This window comes from Trichosurus vulpecula, chromosome 2 (assembly GCF_011100635.1).
Source record: "Trichosurus vulpecula isolate mTriVul1 chromosome 2, mTriVul1.pri, whole genome shotgun sequence".
In the NCBI taxonomy this organism is placed as follows: Eukaryota; Metazoa; Chordata; class Mammalia; order Diprotodontia; family Phalangeridae; genus Trichosurus; species Trichosurus vulpecula.
In genome coordinates this window covers 3,010,473-3,022,077 of record NC_050574.1, presented here as the reverse complement: position 1 = coordinate 3,022,077, position 11,605 = coordinate 3,010,473, and the positions used below count along the sequence as shown (strand labels likewise).

Genomic DNA, 11,605 nt, shown 5'->3' with positions numbered 1-11,605 from the left:
ACATACACATACACTTATATATATACATAAACATATACATATATATATGCACATTCCCCTCAGCTACCCTAATACTGAGGTCTCATGAATCATACATGTCATCTTCCCATGTAGGAATGTAAACAAAACAGTTCAACTTTAATAAGTCCCTTGCAATTTCTGTTTCTTGATTACCTTTTCATGCTTCTCTTGATTCTTGTGTTTGAAAGTCAAATTTCCTATTCAGTTCTGGCTTTTCACTGAGAAAGCTTGAAAGTCCTCTACTTTATTGAAAGTCCATATTTTGCCTTGGAGCATGATACTCAGTTTTGCTGGGTAGATGATTCTAGGTTTTAATCCTAGCTCCACTGACCTCCAGAATATCGTATTCCAAGCCCTTCGATCCCTTAATGTAGAAGCTGCCAGATCTTGGGTTATTCTGCTAGTTTTCCACAATACTCAAATTGTTTCTTTCTGGCTGCTTGCAGTATTTTCTCCTTGATTTAGGAGCTCTGGAATTTGGCGACAATATTCCTAGATTTCTTTTTGGGATCTATTTGAGGAGGCGATTGATGGATTCTTTCAATTTCTATTTTGCCCTGTGGCTCTAGAATATCAGGGCAGTTCTCCTTGATAATTTCTTGAAAGATGATATCTAGGCTCTTTTTTTGATCATGGCTTTCAGGGAGTCCAATAAGTTTTAAATTATCTCTCCCGGATCTATTTTCCAGGTCAGTGGTTTTTCCAACGAGATATTTCACATTGTCTTCCATTTTTTCATTCCTTTGGTTACGTTCATAAGGTTTCTCTCCAGTGTGGCGTTTCTGATGCCCACCTAGAGTGGACCTCTGTGCAAAAGCATTTCCACATTTATCATACTCGTAAGGTTTCTGTCCAGTGTGGATTCTCAGATGTACAGCAAAACTGTAGCTGGATTTGAAAGCTTTTACATGTTAAGTACACTAATAAGATATCTCTCCAGTGTGGCTTCTCTGATGTCGAGTAAGATCAGAGGTACATCTAAAAGCCTTTCCACATTGATGACATTCATAAAGTTTCTCTCCATTGTGGATCCTCTGATGTTTATCAAAATTGGACTTCTGTGTGAAAGCCTTTCCACACTGATCACATTCATAAGGTTTCTCTCCAGTGTGGCTTCTCAGATGTACAACAAGACTAGACCTGGATCTGAAAGCCTTTCCACACTGACCACACTCAAAAGGTTTCTCTCCATTGTGGACTTTCTGATGTTGAGCAAAACTGGACTGCTGTGTGAAAGCTTTTCCACACTGATCACATTCATAAGGTTTCTCTCCAGTGTGGATTCTCTGATGAACAGCAAGATTGCAGCTGGATTTGAAAGCCTTTCCACACTGACCACATTCAAAAGGTTTCTCTCCTGTGTGAACTCTCAGATGTACAACAAGACTGGAGCTGGATGTGAAAGCCTTTCTGCATTGATTACATTCATAAGGTTTCTCTCCATTGTGGCTTCTCAGATGAACAGCAAGACTGGGCCTGGATGTGAAAGCCTTTCCACATTGATCACATTCATGATGTTTCTCTCCAGTGTGGCTTTTCAGATGTACACCAAGACTGAAGCGGGATTTGAAAGCCTTTGCACACTGATTACATTTAAAAGGTTTCTCTGCAGTGTGGCTTCTCAGATGTACAGCAAAATGTGCCCTCTGTTGGAAAGCCTTTCCACATTGATTACATTCATAAGGTTTCTCTCCAGTGTGTATTCTCTTATGTTGAGCAAGACTAGAGCTATATTTAAAAACCTTTCCACACTGATCACATTCATAAGGTTTCTCTGCAGTGTGGCTTCTCAGATGTGTAGAATAATGGGTGCTCCGTTGGAAAGCCTTTCCACACTGATTACATTCATAAGGTTTCTCTCCAGTGTGGATTCTCAGATGTACACCAAGAGTGGAACTGGATTTGAAAGCCTTTCCACATTGATTACATTTATAAGGTTTCTCTCCAGTGTGGTTTCTCCTATGTTGAGCAAGACCAGAAGTATATCTAAAAGCCTTTCCACATTGATTACATTTATAAGGTTTCTCTCCAGTGTGGCTTCTCTGATGATGAGCAAGACCAGAGGAACATCTAAAAGCCTTTCCACACTGATTACATTCATAAGGTTTCTCTCCAGTGTGGATTCTCTGATGTACAGCAAGATTGAAGCTGGATTTGAAAGTCTTTCCACATTGATTACATTCATAAGGTTTCTCTCTAGTGTGGCTTCTATAATGTTCAGCCAGAGTGGCCCTCTGTGTGAAAGCCTTTCCACATTGATCACATTCATAAGGTTTCTCTCCAGTGTGGCTTCTCTGATGTTGAGCAAGACTAGAGGTATATTTAAAAGCCTTTCCACATTGATTACAGTCATAAGGTATCTCTGCAGTGTGCCTTCTCAGATGTGTAGCAAAATGGTCCTTCTTTTGGAAAGCCTTTCCACACTGATTACATTCATAAGGCTTCTCTCCAGTGTGGACTCTCTGATGTTTAGCAAAATGGCTTTTATATCTGAAAGCCTTTCCACACTGATTGCATTCATAGGGTTTCTTATAATTTTGAATTTTCTGACGTATAAGGAAGGATGAGAGTTGACTAAAACCTTTATCACTTTTATAACACTCATGTAGTTTCTCTCCCGTCTGAATTTTTTGATGGTAAATAAGGGATGACCATTGACTGAAGTCTTTCCCACAATGATGACAATCATAAGGCTTCTCTCCTGTGTGGATTCTGTGAAGTCCAGCACAGATTTGTCTCCCAGTGATATGACAAGGACCATCACTCATGAATCTTAGCTTGTGGGTTTTTTCCACAGAAATGTTTAACTTTGCAGTAGTCTCTTTCATTTCAGGTCTAATCTTTCCTTCTGAAAGAAACAAACAATAAAACATATATAGAGAGACACATGTATACACATATATAATTAAAATAGAGGACTTTCAAGCTTTCTCAGTGAAAAGACCAGAGCTGAATAGAAAATCTGACTGTGGAACACAAGAATCAAGAGAAGCATGAAAAGGTAATCAAGAAAAATAACAAGAAAAACAATTGCAAGGGACTTACTAAAGTTGAACTGTTTTGTTTACATTCCTACATGGAAAGATGACATGTATGATTCATGACACCTAAGTATTAGGGTAGCTGAAGGGAATATGTATGTGTGTATATATATATATATATAAGTTTATGTGTATATATATATATGTATATGTGAGTGTGTATGTATGTATATATGTATGTATGTGTGTGTGTATATATATATATATACATATATATATATAGAGAGAGAGAGAGAGACAGAGAGAGGGAGAGCGGGCACAGGGTGAGTTGAAGATGAAGGGAAGATATCTAAAAGAAACAAAATCAAATTAAGGGATGAGAGAGGAACATATTGAGAGAGGGAGATAGGGAGAGATAGAATGGGGTAAATTATCTCACATAAAAGTGGCAAGAAAAAGTATTTCTGTAGGAAGAGAAGAGAAGGCAGTTGAGGGGGAATGAGTGAATCTTGCTCTCACCAGATCTGACCAGAGGAGGGAATACCATACATACTCAATTAGGTATCTTACTCCACAGGAAAAAAAGAGGAAGAAGATAAAAAAAGGGGGGGATGATAGAAGGGAGGGCAGATGGGGGTGGAGGTAATCAAAAACAAACACTTTCAAAAAGGGACAGGGTCAAGGGAGAAAATTCAATAAAGGGGGATAGGGCAGGAAGGAGCAAAATATAGTCTTTCACAACATGAGTATTGTGGAAGGGTTATACATAATGATACACATGTGGCCTATGTTGAATTGCTCGACTTCTTAGGGAGGGTGGGCGGGGAAGGAAGAGGGGAGAGAATTTGGAACTCAAAGTTTTAAAAACAGACATTCAAAAACAACAACAAAGAAAAAAGTTTTTGCATGCAGCTAGGAAATAAGATACACAGGAAATGGGGCATAGAAATTTATCTTGCCCTACAAGAGAAGAAGGGAAAGGGGGATGGGAAGGAGTGGGATGACAGATGGGAGGGCTGACTGGGGAATGGCGCATCCAGAATATATGCCATCTTGGAGTGGGCGGGAGGGTAAAAATGGGAAGAAAATTTGTAATTCAAACTCTTGTGAAAATCAATGCTGAAAACTAAATATATGAAATAAATTAAATAAAAAAAAGAAAAAAATGAATCTGGAAAGATGAAAACAAACAGATGAAACATTAAAAAAAAAAAATAAGATACACAGGCAATGGGGCACAGAAATTTATCTTGCCCTACAAGAAAGGAAGGGAAATGGGGATGGGAGGGGAGTGGGGTGACAGAAGCAAGGGCTGACAGGGGAACAGGGCAACCAGAATATACGCCATCTTGGAGTGGGGGAGAGGGTAGAAATGGGGAGAAAATTTGTATTTCAAACTCTTATGAAAATCAATGCTGAAAACTAAATATATTAAATTTAAAAAAAAGAAAAAGAAAAAAAATACCTGTGATATTGGCAGGACAAGCCTTCTCATTACTTTCACAGCTCACACCATGAGTTTAGAATGGATGAGTGACCTCCCCAACATCCCTGCAGCTGAGACTAGAACTGTAACCCAAAAAGTGGGCATGCTCTGTCTATGGTACTAGATAGCCTTTCTCCTTTGCACTCTCTTTTGTCTTTTTTTTAATATTTTATTATTGCACGGTGACCTCTTTTCTCCCTCTCTTCAAGTCTTCTTACTCCCTGAGACACAAGAATATTGAAATTAGGTCATTAATAACCCAACAACAGGACTTTAAGCGTTGAAGTAAAAAGAAGAGTCAATCAATGTGGTGAATTTCACTCTTGTCTTCTTTTAAGAAATCAACACAGCCACGGCCAACCTTGAGTGACCACCACCCTGATCAGTCAGCAGCCATCAACACTGGGCCAGAGCTTCCACCAGCAAGATTATGATTCAGTCAAGGTCCTAATGACATTTAGCTTTTATTAGCAATAAACTATTTTAAAATTGAAGTATGTACATCTTAGACAATAATAATGCACATGTAATAGACAACAATATAGTTAATATAACTTTCATATGCACTGAGAAATCAAATGCAACTGACACGATTGCAATATTCGCTTTTTTGCGGCGCTTCAGAACAAAATCGACAATATCTCTGAGGTGTGCCTGAAATTGTTGTCATGCTTATCCTCATTTTGCCTCTTTCCTCCCTGATTCTGCTCTCCTTCTTAAACTGTTACTAGCCTCATTCCCCATGTTTCCTTATTTCCCAATGAACTAGATGTTTTTGCAAACATCATCCTTTGCCCAGATCACCTAAGAGTGAGGTTCCCAGCCTCTTGCTTCTTCTCAAACATCTCCATGTTTGTATGCCAGATTGGCAGCTCCTTGACAGCATGGACTGGCTTTGGCCCTCCTAACCTTAGCAGTGTGCCTAGAAAACTGGAGATACTTAGTCCATGGTTATTGACTGACTGGGCCCAGGGCTAATACTAGGCCTTAGCCTCTACTTCAGTCCTTGTATTCTGGTCTCTTTCTTAGTTGGCAAATGCAGGGTCTGGCCTCAGCTTTGTATCTCTTTCTTGTACATTGTCCTCTATATTGAGTGACCTTCTGGGACCTGACCAGAACCATAGTGAAAATCAAAGAGACTTCTTTCTAGGCTCCTGAAGCATCTCATACTATGGATATCTGGGAGTTTCTACCTCTCTTTTCCCCAAACTGAGAGTGGCTGTTAACTCAATAAATCTGGCCAATGATTTTCCAAGAACGGGCTAAATATTGAGACTCAGGGATCAGTGGCGGGGCACTACTTTGCTACTCCTTAGATGCTGCTGAATGGAGAGAAAGAAAACAATAAAACCAGGCTGTCTGGGTCCACTGCACATTTGGGCTACGTAATCTCACTGTGACCCTCACTAGGGCAAGGCTATCCTTTGACATCTCCATAACTGACTCCTTGGGGCAGGTAGGTGTAGCCGTGGATAGAGATCATGAAGACTCTAGTCTAAATCCATCCTCAGACATACACTAGCTGTGCGACCCTGGGAAAGTCCCTTATGCATGCTGGCCTCAGTTTCCTCATCAGTAAAACGAGCCTGAAATGGAAATGGCAAACCACTCCAGTATCTTTGGCAAGAAAACCCCAGGTGGGATCATGTAGTCGGAAACAACTGAAATGACTGAACAACCACATGGCTGACTCTCTGTCTCATTCACAAAAGCAGTTTTTGCAAAACTTCATTCTTCCCAAACCCTCCCTTATTGCTTGCTCCTACTCTCTGCCCCCTACTCACCTTCTCAGCAGAGAAATGCCTCACATTTCACTGAAAAAATTGGATTTTTATGAAAAACTATCTTATCCTCCTCACTTCCCATAAATCAAGTGCGTTTTTCATCCTTTATGACACTAGTATCAGATAAAAGGGTTCTCCCTCTGCTCACTAAAGCAAACTCTCCATGTATAAATCACCCCATTCCAGCACACAGTCTTACCATACCGCCTCTCCAGAATCCCTACTATTTCACTATTTTTCAGTCTCTCCTGCACTAATGACCCCTTCCTTACTGCTACAAATAAAACCATTTCTCTCTAATTCTCAAAACACATTCACTTGATCCATTTAATCCAAGAGATATTTTCAGTATCTTTCTTCCATTTACAATGGGTGTCTCCAACTCCTTCGCTTTCTCTGAAATTCTCTGCAGTCTAGCTCCCAATTTCATTGTTCAATGGAAATTCCTCGCTCCAAATCCACCAAAAATCTCAAAATTGATCAATTCACTGGCCATTTCTTCATTCTCATCCTTCTTGGCTTCTCTGCAGCCTCTGACATGGTCAATCATACTTTTCTCCCTCTCTCTGGGTTTTAGTGACACTTCTCTCAGTGTTCTCCAAAACCAAACTCATTCTCTTTGGCCCAACCCCCTCTCATCTTCCTACCCTCCTAATGGTCTCCAAGGCCTCCTTCCAGTACTACAGGCTAATGAGTAAAGTGTCATGCACTCCTCACTGACTCTCACATTCATACTCCTGACATGCACATTCAACCTGCTGCAAAGTCCTATGTGTCCACCTAGGTAACCTCTCTCCCATTCACCCCCTTCTCTCCCAGCACTGCCACAACACCACAACCCTTTATCACCAACTGCTCTCCTACTCTTCCAGTTTCCTTTCACCTTATATCCCCATGAAACATTCTATAATCCAGTGGTATGGGCCTCCCTTCTGCTCTGTGAACAGGACACTCCAGCTCTGGACCCCCACAGGCTTTCCTCACCATCCCCATTCCTATAGTGCCCACTTTGGCTTCCCTGAAGCCCCACCTAGAGCCCACCTTCCAAAATAAGCCTTTCCAGTCTTCTTTCACTTTAGTCACTTCCTTGTCTCAATGAGCTCCAATTTATCTTGTCCATAGTAGGCTTCTACTTTTTTGTTGGCATGTCGTCAGCACCCCCCTGCACCCCTTTTTGATGAGCTCCAGGAGAACAGGGCATGCTCTTTGTATCTCTTATACCCCTGGTGCTTAGCAGAGGGTCTGGCACATAGTAGGCACTTAAGAAATGCTCGTTGACTTGAAGGTCTACCAAATAGCTCAAATTGGAAAGTCTGGTCCCTTTTCACCCTTTAATGGGAGTTCCATGCTCCCAAATTCCAATACAATTACTTTTTTTTTTTTTTGCAGTTTAACAGTTTATTTGTGAGAAAACAACATTTTTCACTGTTGCACTGGTTAATGTCTGTGTATCTTCCCATATCTTTAATGCAGCTTCTATCACTGTAGATTAACAAAGCCCACAAGCAACTTTAACTTGAATATAAATCCTAATAATTAATGAACTAAATGTATGCCTCTCAAAATTTTATTTAGAAATCACTGCCCTTTGATTTGATTTTCCTTTTCTTTTTAAAAAATCATTATTTATTTATTTAATATTTTTAGTTTTCAGCATTTTCACAAGAGTTTGAAATACAAATTTTCTCCCAATTTCTACCCTCCGCCTGACTCCAAGATAGCATATATTCTGATTACCCCATTCCCCAGTAAACCCTCCTTTCTGTCACCCCACTCCCCCCATCCCCTTTTCCCTTACTTTCTTGCAGAGCAAGATAAATTTTTATGCCCAATGCCTGTATATCTTATTTCCAAGTTGCATGAAAGAACCTTTTTTTTGAACATCTGCTTTTAAAACTTTGAGTTCCAGATTCTTTCCTCTCTTCCCTCCCCTCCCACCCTCCCTAAGAAGGCAAGCAATTCAACATAGGCCACATGTGTATCATTATGCAAAACCCTTCCACAATACCCATGTCATGAAAGACTAACTATATTTTGCTCCTTCCTATCCTATCCCCCTTTATCCAATTTTCTCCCTTGACCCTGTCCCTTTTCAAAACTGTTTACTTTTGATTACATTCTCCCCCATCTTCCCTCCCTTCTATTGTCCCCCTTTTTATCTCCTTCCTCCTCCTTTCCTGTGGGGTAAAATACAAAATTGAGTGTGTATGTTATTCCCTCCTCAGATCAAATCCTATGAGAGCAAGATTCACTTATTCCCTCACCTGCCCCCTCTTCCTTCCCAACAGAACTGCTTTTTCTTGCCACTTTTATGCAAGATAATTTACCTCATTCTATCTCTCCCTTTCTCCCTCTCTCAATATATTCTTCTCTAATCCCTTCATTTGATTTTTTCTTTTTAGATATCATCCCTTGTAATATCAATTAAGTTGGGGCTTTCTTACTGTTTTAAAATGATTAACTAAGTGTCTTTGAGTCTTACTAGGTGCTAAGCCCCAGGCCCAAACCCCAACTAGGTGCTAAACCTATGTGGGTGTGAATTAGTAACTAAAGTGGGGCCCCAGGTGGGGCTACCAAAGGGGGGCTGATTAGATGTTTGCTCCTAAGTTTGCCCCAAACCCCTAATTACTAGGTGCCAAGCTTATGTGGGTGTGAAGCTCCCAGGGTCCTAAGGGGAGGTGCTAACTCCAAAGCCAATCATAGGAGCCTAAGTTCTGGTGGCTCAGATGACATTTGATGGCGTCTGAAACTGTATAAAAAAAGGGGAAGGCAGAGCCAATTGCTGAGGGCTCTAACTCTTGGTGGTGTGCTGATGCGGAGACTCTGGACAGCTGTAGCTAAGAGCCCTCCAGCTCATAAACCCAGATTCTGGGATTTTGTTAAACTCTGGTAACTATGTATTGGGATTTGAATCAGACAAGGTCTGGCTGTTGACGTTTGTACTTTGTTTGCATTTGCTCTGAAGTCCAGGGTGCTGGCTTTTTCCCCTGAACTAAGTGAGTGATAGTTGTATGCTGGATTAAAATCAGCTTGTTAATCCCTTAACGATACTTTCCTTAGTAAAGCAGATCAAGATAACCTATGCTGGCAGTGTTCTTGTTGTTGGGCTTGTGTTGGTTTCTCACCCCCATAACAACTGCTAGCCGAATTGTTGAAACATCCCTTCATGGTGAGTGTTCCAGTGAGCACTACACTCACTCTCTCGAGGAGTGTAATAAAATGCCTTCCTCTTCCCACTCTGGTCCTGAGTTCTTTGGGTGAGAATGGGCAAATCACATGGATCTTCCTAAGGTCAAGTGAAGGGAAGCAGTGAGCAGCAGAAGCTCGTCTCGGGCTTACTCCCGGATCTTGCCTTGGGGTGTCCTATGATCCCCACTGCGGTGTAAAGAGGGCTACCACTCCAGATTCCCTTGGGGAACCCTGTGGTCTGCACAGCCTTCTTAAGGGGACATCACTTGGGTCTTCCGGCCCTGTCTTGGAAGTCTTGTGATCTTACTGCTGTTCTAAGGGGCCATCACTTGGGTCCTCTTTAGGGTCTGACCCCTAGGAGCCCTGTGATCCCCACAGATTAAGGGGGGGCTACCACTTGGTCTTTCTCTGGATGTTATGTGGTCTGTACAGCCTTCCCTAGGGATTATCACAGGGTTCTTCCTCAGGACTTTGGCCGTGCCTAGGAAGTCCAGTGATCCCCAAAGTCACATTTCTCACAATTTGGGGACTCGTCCCAGGATTCTGAAGACCCCCAGGAAGGGTGAGTAAGATAGGGCAGAGGGAAGCACGCTCTCGCTCACTGTTAGAGCGGTCCCAATGTCCAAACTGAAAACCCCCTGGACGCTCTGAAGGACCCAAGACGTTGTTTGAACAAGAAGAGTGTGCAGATGAACGCAAAAGGGAATGGCCATAGACTGCACAAGTCAGGTCACCTGAGCAAGGTAGGAACAAATGGGTAGTACTGCCTTGTCAAGTCTGGGGGTTCTAGGCTGAGAAGTAAGGTTTGCCTAGAATGGGAAATAAGAGCTCTAAGAAAAAGGTACCCGGGGAGGATGGGAAGGATCCTCCTAACATTCCTCTGCCCGTTAGGAAGAATGTTGGCTAGCTGGGAAGACAGTAAGTTGACCCAGGGAAAGTGCACCTAGGTGGGGAGAATGGATTTCTCCTAGTGCTTGGAAGAAAAGCACTGATGGGTCGACCCAGGGAAAGTGATTGATTTAATGTTGGAAGTGAGTCTGAATTCAAATTCTAAATTGTTCATGTGAAATGTCTGTCTAACTAATTTTTTGTCTGTGTTTTTTTTGTTCTATGTTCAGGTAAAAATGTTTAACTCTAGGAGACTGAAATGGGCTCCTTTGGTATGAAAATAGTTAGATAAGGAATCAGACCTGAAGCTGTCAGCCGGGAGGACTGGGGTCTCTGAATTAAGGGTTGGTTAGATTCTAAAAGGAAAAAAAAATCTGTATTTTGTATTGAGTCAGTCTATCTAACATCAGGCAAAGTGTTTTAAAAACTGTAGAAGTAAAAGGGGTCTGTACGAAAAAATTATCCACTTTAAAGAGGTTCAGTGGTCTGCTTAGAATGTGATTAAAAATTGTTGGTCATTTTTAAGTTTTAAGGTAAAAAGAAAGCCACTGGGAAAAGGGAAAGCTGGGTGAGTATGTAATTTATTTATTTGAAATGTTTGAGGTAATTTGGGTCAAGATTAGGGAAAGAAAGACTGAAATTGGAAATACGGAGAGTAAAAAGTTTCCGTAAAAATTGGGAAAGAAAGGGAGATAGAAGCTAGAGAGAAAGGAATTTAGGTGGGAGGGTTGTAGAATGGCGACTTGAGACCACCTGGAATTCAGTCCTTGTGCTGCTCTTAGTTGCCATGTGCTCTTGGCCACCCCCTCTTCCCCACTCCACCTTAGAAGACTGGGTGTATCAATTAGGAGCTGAAGCTAAAGAAACTTGTAACCTGATTGGAAAATAGGGCTTATCAGTTAGTGCTTAGAAAGGTAGGCTCCTTTGCTCTCAAGGGGCTGCCAGGCCCCACCTAGGGAGGGGCCCTTAGAAAACTGAAAGGGATTTTTCCCTTCATCAGAGGCAGCAGGCTGAAGGGGAAACTGAGAAATATTTTAGCTTGGTATAAAGAATGAGTGGGGGAGTTGCAAACTCATGTGCTCTTAAGAATCACTCCCTCTTATCTTTCTTAAGAGTCCAAAAGGTTTTTTTTTTTAAGAGAAGTGCCTGCACCCCTTCCCCCTCAAAAATCATTAGAATCCTTAGGCATTTTGTTAATTGCCAGTATGCATAAGATGAAACTTGGAGAAAGCGGGGTGCCAAATCCAAATCTGGAT

The 11,605-nt window shown here is 41.5% G+C and overlaps 1 protein-coding gene across 3 annotated transcripts in view; it reads right to left on the bottom strand.

Moving 5' to 3' along the window:
• Window positions 1-735: 735 nt before the first annotated feature.
• Window positions 736-11,605, bottom strand: part of LOC118839117 (zinc finger protein 883-like) — a 35,177-nt gene continuing 24,307 nt past the window's right edge. For 2 of the 3 annotated variants that reach the window (XM_036746560.1, XM_036746561.1), the window contains exon 6: window positions 736-2,869. In XM_036746560.1, the coding sequence (XP_036602455.1) occupies window positions 942-2,869 (1,928 nt within the window). In that variant the 3' untranslated portion in view covers window positions 736-941. Of the gene's footprint in view, window positions 2,870-4,467; window positions 4,799-11,605 lie in introns of those variants that run through there. The other variant, XM_036746562.1, reaches the window with a different exon arrangement.